We start from the raw sequence: 23,157 nt of genomic DNA, 5'->3' as shown, positions 1-23,157 counted from the left end.
TGCCGCTTTCTGGTGATCACCTTGTCTTACTTACACAGCTGCTTTCCACCTTGGCTAGCGGGGAAGGGAGCACAGCAACAGCAGCAAGACTCAGCACGTGCGTGTGTGTGCGTGCACGTGCGTCGGCCCACTCTTTCCCCTCCCCTCTCCCTCACTCTGTTCTTTTTTTTTTTTTTTTTTCCTGATTTCATTCATAAAATGCAGCAGCCTCATTCCACCATTTTCACTCTAGCCTCATGTTGCTAGGCAACTGCAGCACAAAAGGGAGGGGAGGACTGTCTGCTCTCACCCATTTTATCTCATCTTAGTTGAAGGGACTAACTCCTCCGTCCGTCCATCTGTTACCTCTGTCTGCTTCTCTCATGTCTACACTGTTGAGCGAGATGCTGTGAACGCTTATAATCGCTACAGGCGAGATTTAAAAAAGCAGCATGTTAAACCATGTTTACCAGCATTCATATTTGGCATCAAAATCCATATGCGGCATGCCCCGGTGGTGGAAAGTAACTAAGTACATTTACTCAAGTATTGGATTTAAGGACAATTTTAGGGACTTGTACTTTATACCTCTACTCCACCACATTTCAGAGGCAGATATACCTTTTACTCCACTGCATTTATTTTATATTTTTTTCTGTAAAGATTGAGATTAATAATACAAAATATAATAACAAGTAAATTATTATAGTTTAGGATATAATCCCTATATTTATGACAGGTAATGGGGGAAAATCGATACGGCATTCATATCATATCTTACATGGCAATACTGCCAAATAACGAATTTTAATAATGCAAATACAACCTGAACATTTGATAGCCTACTAGAACAATAAATTCAATTGCTTTTTTAGACCACTATGTACATTTTGCTGCATTAAAAATGAGTGAAGTGAGATGAACAGGCTGAGAACTTTATTTTTTTATGATAAAACAGATGGTGACAGTTTGGGGATGTGATTTGCAGTTGAAAAAAGGTAATTAAATGCCATATACTGCAGTCTATATACCACAGTAGGCACAACATGTTTAAAATAATATCGATCATTGTATCGTGGGCCTGGTGTACCCACCCTTTATTCATATATATATATATATGTACAGACTATATGAGACTATACAATAAATAACTGAGTGATTATACTATTTTATTATATTATTACTATAAATTACTGACAAAACAATTTAGTTGCAAGCCCTGAAATCTTCTGTAATAATTATCAGAGCATAATGTGTATCACAAAAAATGTATGGTATGTTTGGTGGTTTGGGCACCTTGCACACAATAAAGCAGGTGGCTGTGGAGCCCTAATATGATGGTGTCAGACCCTGCAGTGGCTGTAGGAATATATTTATAGCTTAGGTGTTTGTTCATGGGCCTCGGGTCTTTTTTAAATTCTGATTTTTACACCAACACGAGCTAAAATTATTATTGAAATCAAATATTCAGATGCAAATCTATATAAAATTGTGCCTTTTAAGGATCCTGATAATAAGCGGCCCCTGGGCATCTGCTACAGTCGCCCTGTAGGTGCAGCAGGTGTGGGGCGAGGATGGCAGAGATGCTGCTGGAGGACTGTGACTGTAAAGGTCGTTGGTGCACAGACAGCATGAGGCTCCTCATCCAGCACCGATTGTAAAAAGATTGTCTTTTATTTCCTGTGATTCATTTCCCACCACATCAATTCTTCCCTCCATGCACGGCCGTCTGCGATCTGTTTAGAAGTCCTGCCAGCCAGACCGCGCCGCGCGTGCGTTAAATTCTGACCAACATTTCTAAAAATAGCTCGCGGTTGACGTCACTTAGCCAAACGTGTATCAGTCGCTTGGCGGCGGTGAGGAGGGGGGGCGGGTGTTGCGAGAGCACGGGGAGGGAGGTTTTTTTTTTTTTTTTTTTTTTTCTGGAAGGGGGGGGGCATTCCTGTCAACCGCTGCTGACAGCCAATAGATGTCCCAGCATTCACCGAGATTCCCACGGTTCGGCCGCGCCAAGCCAATGGAGGAGAGCGACCGGAGAAAGTGGGCGCGTACCTCTTCAGTAGGAAAATAATCGCTGACGTTCCCCTTGCTTGCTTTTTGTAGGGGGCGGGACGCTGCTGCTGTTGATGGATTGCGAAGGGCCAATCAGAGCGCTCCGTGGGACAGCGCCGTGGAAAGCTGGCCAATCCTTGGCTTAGCTCCAGCTGTCAATCAACCCCGGTTCTGGAGAGTGGGCGGGGCGTTCGCTCGGCTGTAGTTCCGTCATCTCGCTCGTCTCCGAGGCTACAGGGGGCCAATGTTGATTTGGGCGAATTCCCGTCGTTGTCGGACCCCGCCGAGGATTAATTTTTAAAAGCTGGGTTCGGTAACGCAAAGTGGCAGGGTTTTGATTGAGAATACTGCACCCCCGCCGTCGGTATAGCTGTTTTTTGGGCTGGGGGAGAGGTGGGGAGCCGGGGGGCCTCGCTCAGAGGGGGCTGCAAGGAGGGACAGGAGAAGACTGGATCCTCCGTGTTCAGGCCAACTGCGCCGAGGTCGGCCTGGCGGTCCGGTGAAGCCCCAGCGACCGAGATACCTCAACGGTAGCTCCCCGTGGATTTAAATTTCTGTCGGTCGCCGGTTGTTGGTAACCGTGGAGTGAGTGAGCCCGCTGCACTGTACCGTCTCGCCGTGGCACCGCATCAGCAGCTGTCAGGCTATTTAAGATCAAGACCTCGGAGTTAACGCTTGGTAACTGTTACAGCTGGATTTAGGAAATACCGGTCAGACCTAATCGAGCTAAGACCGGCTTGACAAGGCTGTAGGGCGGCCAAAAAGCCACGGATCGCCCGTTGACAAGTTGTCATCATGGGCAACGCGCCCACGGCCAGGAAGGGCAGCGAGATGGAAAGCGGTGGGTACAGTCGCCAGTACACATCACTCCTGAGCAGCACCTGCTCGGTTACATCCTCATGCAATGATCAGAGACAAAGTGATACAGCATGCTGTGTTAGCTTTACATAACAAGCCATACACCGTTAATTAGAGGCCTATTCCTGCTTTCCCATTCATTAAGATCCACTTGTACGTCCGTGACAAGTCCTTGCTGCGAATTAGCTTGTGCCTTGCAAGCTCACAACAACCCAGATGTCATTGATTTAAATTCAGTAGCACTGTGTGTTCATGTAGATGAGACGTGAATCTCTCTTCAGATGACACACTGCTCAGTTTTGGACTTGATGTTAGTGGATGCTGAGGCAGGATGAAGCAGGATGTGGATCTGTTTCCATAGCAAAATCTCTGTATGAGCCTCAGAACAACCAAGAGCAATTGTAAGCTGCAAGCATCTTGGAATATTCACTGGACTAAAATATTGGCACTATCACAACAGTCTGCATGTCAAATTTTTTCCCCCCAAACACTCTAGGCCTGTTGCTCCACTCCTTTTGAAAGAGATGCTGCTTAAAGTGTGTGTGGGTGAGCTGAATCTAATCTACGTGAACCCATAAAAGTCTGCAGCATGTTTGGCTGAGCTGATCTCAGTGTTTCTGTTGTACTGTGAGTCCAATGCAAGGTTACTGTGATGAAGGATGATGAGAGTATGCTGTAATTTACCAGTGATGTTGTTTTTACCATGACATACAATGTAAAGTTTTTATTTCAAGCTGCAGTGAGGCACAATGAATGGGTACACGTGTGTCACAATCATACTCAGGTCATAGTCTGGATATTGGTTTGCTATGCTGGGCACCATTAGTCTGTACTGCAGCCATGCATTGTGATTGTTTTGCCAACAAGCATTCAAAAACGGTGACAGGGATGATGAGAAGACTTAATGAAATATGGTTTGAGAATCTCTTGAGTGCGTCCAGTATCACAGAGTCACACCTGGTAGCTGCCAGGTACAGACACATGTCATGTACTCATGGTCAGTGAGCAGCTTTGCCTGTGTAGGTGAGGCTTTGGTGCATCGCTCTGGAGGGAGTTAAGCATTACGAGTTACCTTAACTCAACCATAGTTTCCCAGCAGGTTATAATAACCCTTGTCCTGCTGGAGGAAATAGTTCATGCCTTAAATTCTGACTAACCAGTTGGTCATTTACACTAAGTGAATTAAGTGTAAATGATTAGTTGTTTGGTTATTTTCAAGTTTGCTTCAATTATTTTGGCTTCCTCTCTCCTTAAAGGGGTGCTCCAGTGTTTAATATTGCACTTCCATAATGTTTGGGGACACACATGAGACAGATTCAAAACAAGAACGGCCAAAATTGAAGCAGCACAGGGCGAGCTTTTCTGATTGTTATGGTGCGTTCGTTTTGTACTCGGAGGTCGGAAGTGGGAAGTGGGAATGACGTCACCTCCGAGTTGACAACAGTTTTTGCATTCTAGTTGACAACGGTGGACAAGTCGGGAAAAAACATGGACGCCCGCAAGAAAGCCTTTGTTGCCCTTGCACTTTTGGAGTATAGACAACTTCATAACCATCATGCACTCCAACTGATGAACGCCGCAGATGAGGCTGACCTAATGTAAAACAAATAAGATAAAATTGCTATACAGTACTTAGCAGAGTGTTGCCATCAGCCATCTTGAATTTGTAAGTTGGGGTTGATGCGGTTGCTCCGAGTTTCCGAGTTGGAAATCTGATCTCAGAGTGCGTTTGAGTTTAAACTTCCAACTGGGAACTGGGAATTTCCAACCTCTGAGTACAAAACGAACGCACCATTAGTGCCTTTTATGAGTGAAGCTTCAGAAATAATGGATCCTACAATTCCCATAATGCAGCTGCATAGCATCTAATCATGAAATGATAAATGCCCTCATCTTACAAACTCCGCACTCTCAATTTGTAACACAGGTTTTCTGTCAAAATTTCTAGTCTTAAGCCCAACCTGTTGTAACCCTGATGACATCATCAGGGTCATTTTGATAGACTTTAGAAAGCTCTCTTCAGAACTACAGAAAACATTGTACAACTGGTTTGCTCAGCTTAGTCGTACTCTAAACGCACCTCTGTGTGAAAATCAGTGGGGTGTCAATTAAAGATTGTCCCGTATGCAGTATGTAAAGAATCAGAATCACGCTTAATGATATTGAGGCTCATTCTCATGTCTTCAGAAGTCTCCAGTGTACTGAACAGCATGTCCTTTGCACACTTTGACACACTGGCACACAGGGTACAACATTAGCACCATCCACTAGCCAGATGATGGTATAATGAGCAAATTGGCAGGTAGGTTTGCTTCACTCACCAGCCAGAACAAAAAAACAATGGTAATCTTAGTAGATTATCTTTTTTTAAACATTCACTTGCAACTTGGCTGATGGACAAAAAAGTTAATTTTGCACCTGGGCACATGATCCATGTCGTCTTATTTGGGGCATCTGTGTTAGTTGTGAGAAGTTGATTTTAGGATGGATTTGACACAACAAAATTTGATTTCAGTGCTGCTGTGTGCCCTGTAACTACCGCTGTTTCAAACCAGCATGTCATCCTTGTTTCAGTCTTAATTTGTCCTCTTTCTATGTGCAGTGTAACTATCCAGAAATGATCAAACAAGGAAAATCATGCATTTAAAACAAGTATTTTTAAGATGTAGGCGAGATGTAAACAGCAAAGACTGGGCTGCATTTCTCTAAAAAAAGGAAGCACAGGTTCTCTACAATTTAATTCAGAAAACACAGAAGGTATCCTACTTTTTATTTTCTGGTTTCTTTTACTCTTTAAACACACACACACACACACACACACACACACACACACGACTAAGGTCTTTCTTGTGGTTTTGTCTTCCACAGTCAAGGAGTTCCTTGCTAAAGCCAAAGAGGACTTTCTCAAGAAGTGGGAGAACCCTGCACAGGTTAGTGTCTGCATGTATTTGTGTTTATTTAACACAGCAGAACGAGACATATTTTCTCTATTGTTATTAGCTTCTTTGCTCGCATTAGTTTTTCAATCCAATTCTGTGACCAACAATATCAAGCCATGTGTACGATTTTGCTTGCTCAGTTCTCGTCATTTGAATTTTTAGTTGTTTTTTTATATTTATTGTCCACCCCATTTTTTTCTGTACCTGCTACCACTGTAGGTGAATTTAAACTTCTATGTATTTGGATGGTGCAGTAAAGCAAGAGTAGGGTGATGATTTTGATTAAGATCGTATGGTAAAGATATGATTATAATATCAGAATTTTCAAATTCCTGTTGTCCAAGTCAGGGTGCAGCGTTAATGTTTGTCTACCACTTTCCAAGTCGGTCAGAAATCTAATTGTCTAGAGTCAAATTTTACTTGCCCCTATACAAATTGTTTAATTTTTTTTTTTTTTTGCCGTGGAAGCGAGAAGCTTCCTTCCTGTTGTGACACTCCAGTTTTTGGGAAACTTGACGCGCCTTTGACAAAGTTCATCTGTCTTGCTCTCAAAGTTGCTGCAAATTGCGCAATACATAATTGGAGTTTCGTCCACACCCTTTTATTGCCACTCAACTAAAATCCTGTTTCCAGGATGAGTGCTTCAGCTGTTAAACTTTGTCTTTACCAGACGCCATTTTCTCACGAGTGCCCGATCAGTACTGCGCAAATGCACTTTTTAACAGAGATGAGGAGGAATCACGATGGCTCACTCCTTAGTTACTTCCATCATAAACTCAGCAAAAAACATGTTAAATTCTTATGTACTACTTGCCTGATGGGGCAGGTGTGTTGCTAGATTTATTAGCCCAACGTTGCATTTCACTTGCCCCGGGCAGGCGGGCAATCCTTATTTTTTATCCCTGCAAGTTATGTTGTGTGTGTGATGAGTTTTTATTAATGTACCTGCACATATCCTGATTTGAGTAATGAGAAATTTAGAAAAAAAAATGTTCTGAAGTATTCTTATTGATATCATGGTGTTGATCCCAACTGAATCATCCAGCCCTGGACACATGATGTGAAATTTGGATGCACTGTGTGCTGCTATCATACAGACACAGATAATATTAAATACAAATAAGATCTGTATCAGTATTCTTTACAACGTATAGTATATCTGTACCTTTCTTTCTAACTCAGGTAGTAATGAAAATGATCTCAATCAGAATAGTATTTACAGCCTTACATAACAGTTTTAAATAAGACTGCTCTGTATATTCTGTACAGTGTATCTAAATCCTGTATGTATTGTACACTATATACATATTACCATGAACCATATACATGCTTTATTTACACAACAGACACTGTGATTACTGGATATAGTACACACATATACCATGCACATATATTCAGGCATTTATTTGCCTTTACAAAAGAATTCGCAATCGATGTGAGCGTAGGGCACAATAGAAAATAAAAGTTCACTTCCAACACCACAACCCTCACCATCCCATTTTCACAAAAATCAACTAACCCTTTTTGTTTTGTCCGTTCAGAACACTGCTTGCCTGGAGCAGTTTGAGAGGTTGAAAACCCTGGGCACGGGCTCATTTGGCCGTGTGATGCTGGTGAGGCACAGAGAAACGGGACAGCATTATGCCATGAAGATCCTCAACAAGCAGAAGGTCAGTCTGGGTCGGGGGGTTGGGCACAGCGGGATGGAGGGTGTTTAAATGTGTCTGTCATTTAAGGACACTTGCAGGATGGTCAGAGAAAATATGGAGATTTCACTGATGTGATTATTGTGTTCACAAGGCATGAAACATTCATGGTTACGATAAAAAAAAGGCCCCTCTTTATATGCTGGTGTGAAGACTCAGACGCAAATACAGGTGCAAGCTTTTCTTTTTTGCCCCCTTTGAACCTCTTTGAACCTGCTTGTGCTGAAGCAGACATCGGCTGCAGTGACAGAGCTGAGGTTTTTATGCAGATCACATCAAGTTGAGTCATTTAGAATGAAATTGTGCCTGCGTTTCCGTGCGCTCCAAACCTCTCATGTGTCTTAATATTCATAGATTCATATTTTATAGACAAAATACACAGATGGGAATGTCTGTTTTGGGTAATCGGCTAATCGAGTGAATTTAATACCTGAAAAATGAAGGTGGATGTGGATGTTGTCTGTGTATTTTTGCTGGCAGCCTGAACAAACTGCTGGACCAAATGCATGCTGGGACCCTAAAAATAATAAGCAGGTATAGAAATGGAGAGATGGATAGATCATCTGTTGTGTATATATATATTTAGGTTGCTATATAGTCACACTTTGCACCTCCTGGAGAGACCGTGACTCTGCTGTCTGCTGGATAAAAGCAGCTGATGCAATTGGCCATTTTTATGCCACCTGCTTAGACTCTATTCCTCCTACTCATATGTTCATCTTCTTCAGACCCATTCTGTTTTGTGCTGCTTTGCACCATAATTACTGCATGTTCACATGTTTGATTATCAGGAGTGGGAAAAAATGTTTGTGACACACATGTTTCAGCTTGTGTTTGTACTTTTTTTTCCAGTTTCACAAGAAAAAAACCTTTTGGAAATACTGTATCTGTCCAGTGTGGTGGACTTCTATCATGTATATCACTTACACGGAATACACACCAAGCAGCGGCGAAGTGCGATCTGCAGCTATCTGCCATACAATCTCAATGAAAAGTTTCGGTGGCTGCTCCAAACTCAACATAACTAGAAGTTGGGTATAGCTTAACTTTCACAGAGAATACCCGCAACCAATGAGTAAACAGAGTCTTGTAACTCCTGTGACATGTTGACCTATGTTAACGAAGAATTTCTGTTTGCTTGTTTTGTGCCTGCATCACCAAAAAAAAAACAAAAAAAACCCAAAGAATTTCTTCCGGTCTAAAACAGATTAACATGCCTCCTGGCTGCAGAAAAATTACTGCGGTGGGTCGCACTTCACCACTGCTAGGTGTGTTTTCCAGCGTTACCTTTAAAGAGTGGTGTGTAAATAAATGGTGCAAGGTGAACATAACCAGAGCAAAAACAAAACAACAACTAGAAAGGCACTGGGAGAGCACCTCCACCAAGGCCAAACGCCTTATCTCACAGTGTTAACATAAGTGAAAAATAATTTGTGTATCCATGCTGTGTTTCAGAGCTGCTTCTAAATGTAATGGGTTCCAATGCTGGACAACTCCACCAAGTTTCATGAAAATCGGGCTGGTAGTTTTTCTGCTATCTTGCTGACAGACAGACAGACAAACAAACTGAACCGGAAACAAGACCTCCTTTTGGAGATAAAACGATAGATATAGTTTCAATGTAGATGCTTGCAGCTGTTGGTCATGCAATACATTTAATGTAATATACTAAATATGTTGCAATGCAATAAAAATGTGGAGTCTGAAGGAGGCAGATTGTGAGATTTCAGAGCATCTGTGAGCTGCTGTTGTAATACGATTGGAAGAAAACTAGGATACTGATCATGTGTGAAGTGCCACATTTTAGAAAAGACTATGCAGGTGGAAAAGCATCATTAGCTACTATTATTTATTTATATATTCATTTATCTGAAAAAAATTAAGTATTTTACACATTTATACAGGATCAATTATATATGGAGCATGTCATTATCAAGAGCAGCAGAAAAAGCTCAGAGACAGAGCCCCAAATCACCGATTTTTAGGGATGATTTGAACAGCAGCAACATTTCCTTTCAAGTCAAGTCAAGGTGTTTATTATCATATGCACAGTAAGGTTTCCCTGTGCAGTGAAATGTTTACTTTGTCTTCTACTTTGAATGTTGTTTTAAGTAGAAGAATTTAAGATATTAATAAGAAAGACGATAAAACAGATATGAGACATGAAGGAAACACTGTGTACAATATACATATATATACAGTGTCAATACAAATATCAATACACATACAAGTACTGTGGCCTTGGGGCCTTTTAGTTGACTTTTTGTGTGTTCCCATTGGATGGAAACAGAAAATATAGTTTTATTTCTCTATACAGAAGTGTGGGACCAGTGGCTGTTGACTGCTAATGTGCATGTTAAAGAAAAGATTTAGATTATGCTGCTGTTTATTCTTATTTCTATATTTTTTATGATGCAATATAAACTCTCCTTCTCTCTGTCTTTGCCTCTCAGGTGGTGAAGCTCAAGCAAATAGAGCACACTCTGAATGAGAAGAGGATTCTTCAGGCCGTCAGCTTTCCTTTTCTGGTGCGGTTAGAGTACTCGTTCAAGGTACGGAGAATTTTAGATGGTGTTGGCGCGTGTACTAGTGTGTGTGTCCGGTTGTGTGTTGATGATTTCCTTCCATCCACTCATCAGGTTGCCCTCCATCCCTCAACCAGTTTTTAATTTGCTGTTTGTCTACATTTTTGTAAAGGTCGTCCACTAGAAAAATAAATAAATGTTTTACCCCAACACACACGTTTGGATGAGTTATAAACACATCTGCCTTCTGTCATGGTCACATGAACTAGTTATTTTTAAACATACCAACCCTTACAATCTAGGTCATTAACCTGTATCGCACACTAGTTGGATATTAACGAGTCTCACCATGACTCTATTTGTGTTTGTTTTTAGGTAATGTGGTAAACCACTAACTTGCTATTTTAACACTGCCGCACCTGTAAGAGCATTCCCCCAAAGAGCATCTGCAGCCGCTACGGTGCAGGGCTGCGACGACAGGCAGGTGCTTTGGTTTAATGTCACTGGTGAACATACATGCTTGGCGCCGTGTAAATAACTGGCGTTTGGTGGAAATGTGATGCCACGCCCAGTTTTTTTCTGACTGTCCCTATGAGTTGCTAGCACCGTGCTGCAAAACTTCAGTTGTGAAAGCAGCTCAAAGTACTATGTTGTCCACAACATGATCATTTGTGTGACAGTTGGTCATACTCCCCCAATCCCTAATGGATCCCTTACAGACTCGTTGACTCAAGCCCTAAGCCCTTACAGACCTAGGACCAATTCTCCATCAGGTTAAGAGCTAACCTGAATTGATATTTGTATTGACACTGTATATATATGTATATTGTACACAGTGTTTCCTTCATGTCTCATATGTTTTATCTTCTTTCTTATTAATATCTTAAATTCTTGTATTTAAAACAACATTCAAAGTAGAAGACAAAGTAAACATTTCACTGCACAGGGAAACCTTACTGTGCATATGATAATAAACACCTTGACTTGACTTGAAAGGAAATGTTGCTGCTGTTCAAATCATCCCTAAAAATCGGTGATTTGGGGCTCTGTCTCTGAGCTTTTTCTGCTGCTCTTGATAATGACATGCTCCATATATAATTGATCCTGTATAAATGTGTAAAATACTTAATTTTTTTCAGATAAATGAATATATAAATAAATAATAGTAGCTAATGATGCTTTTCCACCTGCATAGTCTTTTCTAAAATGTGGCAAGGCACTTCACACATGATCAGTATCCTAGTTTTCTTCCAATCGTATTACAGTAGCAGCTCACAGATGCTCTGAAATCTCACAATCTGCCTCCTTCAGACTCCACATTTTTATTGCATTGCAACATATTTAGTATATTACATTAAATGTACTGCATGACCAACAGCTGCAAGCATCTACATTGAAACTATATCTAGAAATGGAATTGGTCCTAGGTCTGTAAGGGCTTAGGGCTTGAGTCAACGAGTGTGTAAGGGAGACCTGTTGTCCTCATTCGTGGACACTTTTTTTTGTGCCATCTAGTGGTAGTAAGAGCACAACACACTAATCCATGTAAAAACAAGATGGCAGCCATCTCTGCCAAGTCAGTCTGCAGCCAGTCCCGACACAAAGTGTACAAGGTCCTAAACCTGATCACATTTTATGGTCGAAACTTGTTTAGTTATGATTAATAATTTTTGTAGTTTGATATGGCAACAAATTTGACCAATTTTAGCAACAGTAACAAACTAAGACACTGTTAATAAGGAAGTATTCCTTTGACATTGAGACTATTTTTTATTTTTTTATGTTTTTTTTTTTTTTTTTAGGACATTGGAACTTAATTATCATTGACAAAGCTAAGTTTTTTTACACTCACCGGGTCCTTCTGATCCCAAATAGCGAGGAGAAATTAAAAATGCATACCAAACAAAAGTTTGGGTCTCAGGAGGAGTTACCTCTCAGCACCTCTTACTCTCGTTATTTGTTCCTTTTTCGCGTGCACTCTCACTCCCACCGTTCTTCACTATATATCTATATATATCTCCATTGTCCCGTCACTCTTTCTCTTTCACTCTTGATTCAGTCCATTAAAACTCCTGCCATTTATGCACGAGAACTGGCAGTTTCATTTTAAAAAAACTACAAAAAAAAACCCTGTAAATTGGCAACAGCCTAACCCCATTCAAGCCCGAGGGAATAATGACAACACACTCAGCAGTTCGGGTCAGGCCCAGTTGGGCTCAGGCAGAGAATCAGAGATCTATACAGTAGTTCCATATACTGCATATGTATAAGCATAACATATCATTTTAACACTCTAAATAAATAATTTAAGTTTTCTTGAGCTAAATAAACATTGTAACATAATCATAAGTTCATCTAAAATGTTATTTCTTCTAGGTAATGACCACTTTTAAGAATTTATAGTGATCTCTGTGATCAGAAATTGGACTGTTCGTTTTTATTATAAAAATCGACTGCTGTTTGTTCAGCTGGTTAACTTAAATTCCTGATGCAATAATCTCTCAATGTCCAGTCTCATCCTATCCTATCTTATCACTTCCATCATCATCGACAATCAATCCTATTAGGGGTATGTCATCTGCAAATATAGAGTGAAAGAGCCACACTCTATCTCTATCTTCTTCAACATTTTCATACCCCAGCTTTGTCTGTGTCTGGTTGTACTCGTACAGACTAACCCATCTGATGGCTATACTCCAATAACAGCCTTATTCAGGTTAAGCTGTTTAGATGCCTCTTGGGCGACTCAAATAAACCTATTAACAGACTTTTCCTGTCCACGTGCCACATCCTGCACACTGATGGAAAAGTCAACAACAAACACACGTTAACTTGGCTTAGTTAGAGTTATTTGAGAGTAAGTTGTATTTGCAGGTGTCAACAAAGAAACGGGTGAAGAATAAAATCCTCCTTGATAATATGAATATAATGTAAAGCAAACAGGGCTGGGTATCGGTACTTGACACATTTAAGGTATCAACCATAACAACTTCTTCTGTCAAACAGTACCTATATTCAGTCCTTTTTGTACCCAGATCTAGAAAAAAAAGACTATTTGCTTTTTTTTTTTTTTTTTTAAACAGCCAATCACTGCAAGCATTTGTCAATTTGTCATGGCAGCTACAACACATGAAGAAAGGGCACAAATAAGTCCTGCCCAAACAACTGTCAATTGTCATTTACGTCGGCTAGCAAACAACATAAAAATGCCTAAAAGTTGCTGTGTGATTAGAAGCATCACCAATTTATAAGCTGTCAAACCAAAAAATTAGCTTCTACAAAAGTGGACATACACTGAGGATGCAGCTACCTTTCATAAAGCTCAGGCTAAGTTACAGTGGCTAATTTGGAAAGACAAACTGTAGAGGTTAAAGCTAACTGAGCTATGCAAGGCCTGGTTTTGGTCTTTGTGAGTTTAAATGGTGATCTTACCTGCTGATTGGATCAAATAGTTGGAATATCACAGTATTTCACTTCTGGCCGTCCAGTGGGATCAGTACTCTTAAGATAAGCAAGGTAAAGAGAAGGGGTAGGCCGACAATATTAACTCTGTCAATATACCTTTTATTCTCTGATAGACATAAGGTGCCGGAATAATTATTTCATAAGCTGAAATATGATGTTTCGATGCGAGTATGATGCGTTACGCTGTGGTGTGGTGAAGTCTAGCGGACTTGACTTGACTTGACTTGACTTGACGGAGTTGGCAGTAATGCCACCAAAATATTTGAAAGTATGGCTTTACTACACGCCTGTGGTGTCTGATAAAAAATACATAAAATGTGGAAGGATTACTTTAGCTGAATGCCTCCACCTACATGCTGGGTATTGAATGAAAAAGGTTCCAAATTAAGCTCTCTTCGTATCTGTGTCACTTTATTGGTCCTGGATATTGTACATTTTTAAATGACAGCCCTAAAAGCGTGTAATATTTATCTCTATCAAAAGGTCTAAAGAAGTAATGATTTGCAAATCATGTTGTGGGAATAAAACACACCTGAATCAATGTTTCATAGACGCAGCTGCTGGCACTTTGTCATTAGGGTTTTTAAATGATAATAAATTAAATGAAAGTCAGTACTGACCCACAGAATACTGTTTCCATGTCGCTCTGCTGCCCATCGTGTGTGTGTGTGTGTGTGTGTGTGTGTGTGTGTGTGTGTGTGTGTGTGTGTGTTTGCACTTGAGTGCCAGTAACAGGTCCTCTGTCTTCCCTTCCCCAGGACAACACTAACCTCTACATGGTGATGGAATATGTACCAGGTGGAGAGATGTTCTCCCATCTACGGCGAATTGGCAGATTTAGGTTAGTGTCTCTAAAAACTGGAGTAAATATGAAGTTTACATTAAATTGTGGAGCTTTGTACTGTGTTCTCCTCTATTTTATGATCTTGTAGTCTGTTTTTTGGGATGCATGATAATATCGGCACGTCATCAGTGTCGCTCGAAATCAGCTTTAAAATGAACTATCAGAATCAGCCAACATGCTTTTTTAAATTTGCTCAATGACTGAATATTACATACATTGAAAAGTATTTCATTTCATGTCTCCATCTGCTGGTGGGCCATCAGGATAAGAGTATGCATGTATAATACGATGATAATTCCACTGCAGAAGAGACCTGATGATCACTAAAATATATCGGATACCTCCAAACAATCCAGTATCATGCATCCCTAATTTTACTCTATTCTATACAGCTTTGTTCTCTTCAGGTCTGTTTTAGCTTTACTCAGTTTTATTTCACTTTGTTGATCTCTGCACTGTTCTGTACTGTACACTCCACTAAACTGCTCTCTTTCTGTCTTGTGTGTTGTGTGTGTGTGTGTGTGTGTGTGTGTGTGTGTGTACAGTGAGCCTCACGCTCGGTTCTACGCTGCTCAGATCGTTCTAACCTTTGAGTATCTGCATGCTTTGGACCTGATCTACAGAGACCTGAAACCTGAAAATCTGCTCATAGACCAACAGGGCTACATACAGGTAAATAACACCTGATGCAGTGATATATAAAAGAGGATCATCAATAGCTTACTCAAAAGGTTGTTTATATATGAAGTCCTGAGTGTGGTGGGAGTTCACAAGTAATGTTAAACATTGTCAGGCACTCTTTGATGTCTGAGTGGCTGTTGAGATTTCAGACTCTAAAAAGTTAGTTATTTTTTAATTATCAAGTCAACTGCAGTTTTTTTGTTTTAATTGTTTGGTCTTTAAAGAATCATAACCCTGTGAAAAATGGCCTTCTCTATTTCCTCGAGCCAAAGATGTTCAGACCTCATATTTTACAATCTGAAACAATCTAAGCCAAGGGGTGTCAAACTCATTGTAGTTCAGGGTCCACATGCAGCCCAACTTGATCTCAAGTGGGCTGGACCACTGAAACCACTGCATAATAAGCTATAAATATCAACCACTTCAAATTTTTCTTTCAGTCTGAAAAGCTTCATCCATTCAACAAACAAAGACGAACAAAAAATGATGTGCAAATTCAACAGTATGTCTTAGTTTTTCTATACTCAGTCAGTCTACTTCGCACTTTCATTACATGTGATTTTTTTCATAATTTTCCACTAAAGTGGAATCTGTTGAAGGAGCAGGTTAAGTCATCCCCTGCCTTACAATCTGAAGTTGTATCAGTGCCTCAGCAGCAGGGTTACACTAATATTGCTTTAAGACAGAAGTCTGATACAGACTATTTTGTACTGAAGCTGCTGGTTGACAATATGTTTCACAATGTTCAGTATCTTTAAATATGACCACAAAAAGTACTTAGTTATTTCAGAGATTTATTCACTGTTTAAATTGCTCCTCAAACCACTCAGCCTCCACATGTGCATCAACATAAGGTGTGCAAAGTCATCTAGAGGGCTGGATTGGACCCTTTGGCACAATGACTCTGGCCCCCAGGCCGTATGTTTGACACCCCTGATCTAAGTGTTGGCATTTTTGTTTAAAAATGGCATAAATTATGTCTTGATTGTCAAAACAATCTTTAAATTTCTGTCAATTAACTAATTGATAAATCGACTTAACTGACCCTTCGCTATGTCCTGCCCTCGAACGCAGACTGGTCAATCATAGTTGTCACTCTGAGAGGTTGGAAGGAGATATACGTTAAATGTCATATGTTGTTACTAGGTTAGCACCTCTGTGCTACATTAGCTTCTGAAGGTATCCTGAATGTACCATCACAAAGGGACGGTCTTAGCGAAGGGTCAGTTGTTTCAGCTTTACTGGCAATATTTATTGGCCAAGTGATCACACTCTGATGAATGGTAGCTACTGTTAGCCATGTAAGCTAGCTAGCTAATATTTGTTATTGATACAACAAAGCAAGCTTTGGTCACCACAGTGTCACATTACTTTCACAGACATGCAGTGGTACTCTTTGTACGAGCATAGATATAGAATGGTGTATTATTATATGAGATATTGTTATAATATGCTGCCACAGGTGAGTCTCTGGAAAACTGTATCAGTTACATACAGTAACAGGAGAGACATGGAAGAACTATGTGTAAAATCAAAGGCGAGTATTTAAAAAAAAAGAGAGAGAGAAAACTTGGATATTGTTGTTGTAATTTTGGATATGATTGGAATTGGTTATTTTAATAATTATCAGAGAGATATAGGGATTCAAGGACAAGTCTATGGGGGGGATCAACCAGTCAGTTTTTAAAGACAGGTAGTCCAGGTCTGTATTTTGGTTCATGCAGTTTTGCAGTGCATTGAACATGAACATGAGACACAAATTACCAAAAAAACAAACAAACAACAGAACATTTAGGACTGCATTAGTGCAAATTTAGAAAGTCCTAAATATAAACAACATAAAGATGTTTGCCCCATCTTTATCTGTGATGTCACACAGACATGGAAGTGTTTAGAAAATATAAACAACTACCCAGAGAGTGCACAAGCGATGGCATGATGATGATGGTGTGTATTAGCTATTATCCTTGATGAGTTGTGTGTTGGCACTGAGGCTGTTGTGTAGCACAGGTTCTGCTGCCCTCTAGTGGCGATAGTGTAATTACAACTGGTGAAAAGTGTTCGCCAAGATGCTCTACTCCATCTCTTTGCCTCTATCATCTGTCTCTCCCTGCTTCTTTTTTATGTGCAAAAACTCAGCCAGGCACTGATTATTTTGTTCATCCTCTTATTTTGTGTTTCATCTCTCAGGTGACAGATTTTGGCTTTGCCAAACGTGTAAAGGGCCGGACCTGGACACTGTGTGGCACCCCAGAATATCTGGCCCCAGAGATTATTCTAAGCAAGGTGAGCCACCATTGCTCCCCTTTTTTTTGCCTTTTGAACCGTCAGCTGTGTTTCCTCTCAAAACGAGATATTCTGCATTCGGAAAAATAGTGATAACAACTTGTTGCACAAAGTTAAAACACATTACTGCACCTTTCTTACAGGATAGTTGTTCATTTGAGTTGGCAGAACGGTAACATATGGTTGCTGTTATTTCAGAAATATTGATTCAAGACATAAAGACGTGCTTCTGGGGATGCTGATCTCGGTCATGTTGGTTTTCAAACCCCTCTGAGCATGTGGGTTTAAGTGACGTCTAGAGCACAATCAACTTTAAATCCTGCACTCCTTTTTTAATCAGAACTCTGAACCTGTAGATGAGATGCTCAGACAATTTTGGGGGGAAAAAAGATGAAAAAAGAAGATGGATGAACTTAAATAAAGCTGAAAAAAAAACATTTTAATATGTATTTTGTTTTAACTACAATGACTCTCTACTTCCCTCCTTCACTGTTATATCCAACAGGGGTATAACAAGGCAGTAGACTGGTGGGCGCTGGGCGTACTCGTCTATGAGATGGCTGCAGGGTACCCGCCTTTCTTCGCTGACCAGCCCATTCAGATCTATGAAAAGATCGTATCAGGGAAGGTGAGTCTGACTCTCTGCTGACCACTTTGTGCTACATTCAGTATCTGTTTATAACACTCACAGTACCCACCCCTCATCCGCAGTCCTTGACTTCTTTCTGCTGGTTTATTGTAGAAAACTGCTTCAGTCTGATTCATATTTACAGTGTAGCTACATTTTGGAATTGAACAAAGATGTTGCTTTTTCAGCTTCAGGTCAAACGTGCCTCTGTACACTTTGAAAGCGAAATGATAAACTCCTCCAATTTAGAAAATACTGTCTTCTGTCTATTTTTACTCTGCTGACTGCTTTGGCTTTTTTCATTTAAGGCTTATAAAGACAGTCATTTTATTTCAGTTTTGAAGAAAGGTCAGTTCACCACCTCATTACAGGTGCAGTCAGCTAGCTGCGTCTCTTTTCTGTGCTAATAGTATGACACACTTTGTATGATGCTGGTGCACACATGGGGGCAAACACAGATGGACAAATGTAACACACACACACACACACACACACACACACACACACACACACACAAAAGTGCTCTTTGCACAGTGCTCCCCTGCCCTCCTCTGCTGCTTTAAGTAATTGTCTAATTTGTTTGTTCCAAGCATGACCACCTCTGTTTCATTGTTATTATAATATTAAATATATTTGTGATACACAGTATATGTCCCATTTCCTATATGAGTTTGTTTTTAAGTTTTAAACAACAGTTGTTGTGTTTTTTACTTTGGCAACATCTTTTTTTTTGTCTTTGCATAATTGTATTGTTGCATACAGTTATGTGTAAAATTACAGAGAATATTATGCAAAAAAGAGCAACATGGATAGTATTTTTGGAATTTGGGCTTTGATTGTAATTGGTTATTTTCACAGTCATCATAGAGTCATAGGGATACCAGTAGAAAACTTCACACAGCTCCACAGTTTTTCTATTTAAAAAAGCAGTTCAGCTGTGTTTTTATGTACAACAAGTAGGATTGGATGGTATCTGTTTGTTCAAACCTTCATACCTTTCTGACTTTTCACCAGGTATAGTGTATATTTTTAATTTAATTTAATTTAATTTAATTTTAATTTTAAATGTAAAATTTATATACTTTATTAAACCCCCTGAGGGGAAATGCATATGATGATATTTGTGTGAAAAAAAAAAACAAAACCCACAAACATTAAAGTCATTGTTTGGTGTGGTCGAAATAAAGTCTAAGCCTGAGTTAGATGTGAAAATATATGCTGGATCTGCAAGCTGGTTTTCCCCACTGTCTCTCGCTACAGTTGCTGGCCAGCTTTGTACTAGTCCTGTAATGCTAACGTTATCCACACCACTAGCAGACTGACCTCTGGTGGTGCGTGATGTGCACTACATCACCTCAATACAGCTTCTCCATGTCAGTTTAATAGAAAGATGAGTGTCTACATTTTTGATGGTATTCTGGATTTCTAAATATCCTGGTAGACCATAATACCGTGTACCACCCAAGCCTAATAACTAGTTTAGTGCAGCTTTGCAGTGCATTACATGAAAATAACACAGAGAATCATAAAGAATATAATAAAACAGAACCTTTAGGAATATATTGGTGCATATTGAGAAAGCAGCGTGCGTCCAAGATATACAAACAACATAAAGGTGTTTCCCCTACATTTTAATCTACGCTGTCACATAGTCATGAAATTGTCTTGAAACTTGTCTAGAAGACTTTGATGAAAAGCAGTTTTGTTTTTTGTTTTTTTTTACCTTCCGTAGATTGTTTTATAAGCAATGTCGATGCTGTGATGTCTACTGTCTTAGAATTTGCTGTTTGTAAAGTTTGAGTGTCAATATATTTTTACTGATAATTTAGTAACGATGCACAAAGCATCAACAAACAAACATAGAACCAACATGGACAAAAAGACAACCCCACCCACCCACCAACCCAGGAAGAAACAGAAAAAGCCAGAGCAGCGAAAGGAAATCCAATAGACAAGAACAAAAAGTAAATAATTAAATAAATTTTTCAGTTTCCATATTTGCCACAAAAGTTATAAATGGTTGCCAGGTGGCAAAGAAGTTTGTAGTTACTCCAAATATTGCCATGGACATAGATGGGGCAACCAGCCGTCCAAACATGGTTGAAAAAGTTTAAATATTAAATCCCAGAAATGAAATAGTTTCGGACATAAATTGGCTGAAGACTGTGTACATCTGTCGCACGCAGGATCAATATCACTGCTAATCTTAGCCAACCAACAACCAAGCTCTGAGCCAGTGGAGTCACTGTACAGTCTTAAGTCAAACAAGAATGTGTCTCAGACAAATAGAAGATGAATAAATATTTTGAGTAGCTTTATGTCACACCTCGTCCGATATCTGCTCTCCAGTATCCTCCTCCCATCTCTGCTTTGAAGAGTCCAAAGCTGCAAGATTATGAGCATTGAATAATTCGTAAATTGTCTGTTTGAGTGTCTGTTTAGCCGTGCTTGATATTGCACCCATTACCTGCTATTATAAACACAGCTGTAACAGAAAGTGACTTCCAGTTAAATGATTCTTCTGTTATATCAAACAGCAGAAGTATAAAGATAGATATTTATTTGAATGTGCCTTTTTCCCCCGGACATTGTGATTTGTCATTCCACACACTCACAACTGGGAGCTGCCTGGTTGAGGGAGGTGAAGCACTGGTGACTTACTCTTTCTACACAGACGTATGAGGGATTCAGAATATCCAAACTTCACAGCTGCTTCATTCCTCTTCTTCTCGTCTTCTGTCTCAGGTGCGTTTCCCGTCTCACTTCAGTTCAGACCTGAAGGACCTCCTGAGGAACCTGTTACAGGTGAGAGCACATGTCTGAGTCACTCTGATGTTGAGGCTACATTTACTTTGCTGTGTGTCCTGAATTTACTATGACATAAAAGTGAGGAAAATGTATGGGTGTTATCATCAGGTGGATCTAACAAAACGCTACGGGAACCTCAAGAACGGGGTGAACGACATCAAGGGACACAAGTGGTTTGCAACCACTGACTGGATTGCCATCTACCAGAAAAAGGTAGGTCTGTCTGTGAGTGTGTGCTGCGCAGATGCCTTTACCTCCCTGCTGTCGAGTTCACTTCTCAACTGGGCTTTTTAATTGTCGTCAGGTGGAAGCTCCCTTCGTCCCCAAGTTCAAAGGACCAGGCGACACCAGCAACTTTGACGACTACGAGGAGGAGGAGATCCGCGTCTCCTTCACTGAGAAATGTGCCAAGGAGTTTGCAGAGTTCTAGAGTTAGAGAGCGAAGAGAGGAGGAAAGAAGGAAGTAGGGAGAGTCAAAGGTAGGCTGGTCAAGTGGGAGACGTAAGGAGGGAGTACCGTCTCCTGTCCAATCACAAGCACCAGCTACAAAAAGAGGGAGGAATTGGGATAGAGAAGGGAAAAAAGAGCAAGGAGACTGATAACCAGCAGTGTTGCCTTTTCTGTTGCGTTTCTGTTGTATTTTATTTATTGGTCTGTCTTATTTATGGATCCCTTTATGATGAAGGTGTGCTTCAGATTCATGGGTGTTATTTAGAGTTGCCTCTACACATTTTCACCCAAGATCTTCCCTGCTCTTTTATTGTTTCATTCATTGTTCAGTCACTTTTGGGCCACATCACAGAGAAATCAGTCAGTCAGTCTGTCGGTCATTACATGAAGCCCATCGAGTCGTGCAAGTCGAGGTCTCACTCCGCACAAGAGCTTCTTAAATTTAACAACCGGCTAACTTGCTCTTTCTCTGGTGAGCAAGACACTTAAATAACTTATGTTTTGCAGTCATTTTTCCTTTAATTATTGAAAGCGTTTCATATCGTAGACAGCATACATCGAGTCACTGGCATGATCAGCCACAAGAAAAACATGAAGATGATGCATAGCGTGTGCTCTAACAAGTTTCGGTCAGACACAAATGACACTTAAGGGGCAAGAAGTCAGTTAAGTTTACTGTGTAACTCCATCTATACTTCTCATCGTTGTTAGCATAGCCAGGCTTTGTGCACTCAATTTTTAAATGTTGCTAGATACTAGTGGCTCCAATGATATCATGTCAGCAAACAAGGAAATTTGGATAAGGGAACGTAAATATCTCAGTTTTAATGGTGTTGTGAAGGAACACCGTAACATAATGGTAACTCAGGTTTGAACATATCACTTAATAAGACATTTTATCAACATGAAGCATTAGGATTAGCAGGTAAAGAGGACGTGTGAGACACTAGCTTATGATATAGATTTAGGAATTTAAAGCTCTGGTTAGCACTAAGAGGAACATGAGGGAATATTAAGACTTTTGGTTAGTGTATTCCACAGTTTCCCACTCCAGAAGATTTGGTTTCGCTAACTCGACGACTCTGTTTGGTCTTAAAAGCACTCACTGTCTCCACTCAGAGCTCACATACTCTTTAAGTTGATGCAGCATTTTGAATTTGGCCCTTGCCAATTCCAACTACAGAAGACCACCTGAGGCAGACTACCTCCAACCACTTCTGGCTGGTGGTCACCGGAGCACTTTGACCAGTCATTGAAGGCGGTCTGGATAGTGTGCTTTATGGTCTTTTACAGAAACCTGTGTTTATGTTCATTTCCCCAGCAGCCAGCCCTCTTATCACTTGCAAAGTTGGGCCACACTCCATGTGACAGTCTTACATGTGACAGCAACTCTATTCCCATCTCTTGTGTTTACAGTCTTTGTTTAATTTAGTTTTTCATGTGGTGGTGATGTAACGACGACTGGCGCTCCATTGAACAAGTTAGGAAAAGGTAGCGCACCTAGAATTGACTAGAGCTAGTATTGAGAAGAGACAAAAATGATCCTAGTGCACAGTGTCCAAGCTGCCTGTTTAAAGTGCATGACACAAGTGTTCAACGCCTCCTTAGCTCCTGAGCTGTGATCGCAAAGTACTTGAGCAAAGCCCAAAACGGTGGTCAGTGTAGGATTTGGTCGTTCAGGATTTATGAAATAAAACACAGTGACACTAGTGTCTGTTTCAAACATTCAAATGCCTTCTTCATAGCTGTATTTCAATGTGCCACCATAATGAAGATACTCTGTTTTGGTGCATTTTGGGCGCTCTGGTTTTGCTCTGATCGCTTTAAAATCCAGATATGTTTGATTCACACGAGTCCCTCCTGTCCAAAACAGTTCAGATACGGGAAAATATTACAAGCCTTTTCTCAGTTGTACTGTGTAATTCTGTGTTTATGA

The 23,157-nt window shown here is 40.3% G+C and overlaps 1 protein-coding gene across 1 annotated transcript; it reads left to right on the top strand.

Annotated features, from left to right (window-relative positions):
- The first annotated feature begins 2,408 nt into the window (after window positions 1-2,408).
- On the top strand, window positions 2,409-22,434 carry prkacab (protein kinase, cAMP-dependent, catalytic, alpha, genome duplicate b). Its single transcript, XM_033624273.2, has 11 exons — window positions 2,409-2,872; window positions 5,758-5,819; window positions 7,370-7,498; window positions 9,988-10,086; window positions 14,283-14,365; window positions 14,914-15,040; window positions 17,240-17,335; window positions 17,841-17,963; window positions 20,709-20,768; window positions 20,880-20,984; window positions 21,076-22,434. The coding sequence occupies exons 1-11, from the start codon at window positions 2,827-2,829 to the stop codon at window positions 21,199-21,201; spliced, it is 1,056 nt and encodes a 351-aa protein (XP_033480164.1). The 5' UTR covers window positions 2,409-2,826; the 3' UTR covers window positions 21,202-22,434.
- The last annotated feature ends 723 nt before the right edge of the window (window positions 22,435-23,157 follow it).

The sequence above is a fragment of the Epinephelus lanceolatus genome, chromosome 3 (assembly GCF_041903045.1).
Source record: "Epinephelus lanceolatus isolate andai-2023 chromosome 3, ASM4190304v1, whole genome shotgun sequence".
NCBI lineage: Eukaryota > Metazoa > Chordata > Actinopteri > Perciformes > Serranidae > Epinephelus > Epinephelus lanceolatus.
Note: the sequence above shows the minus strand (reverse complement) of the source record. Positions and strands in the feature narration are given on the sequence as shown.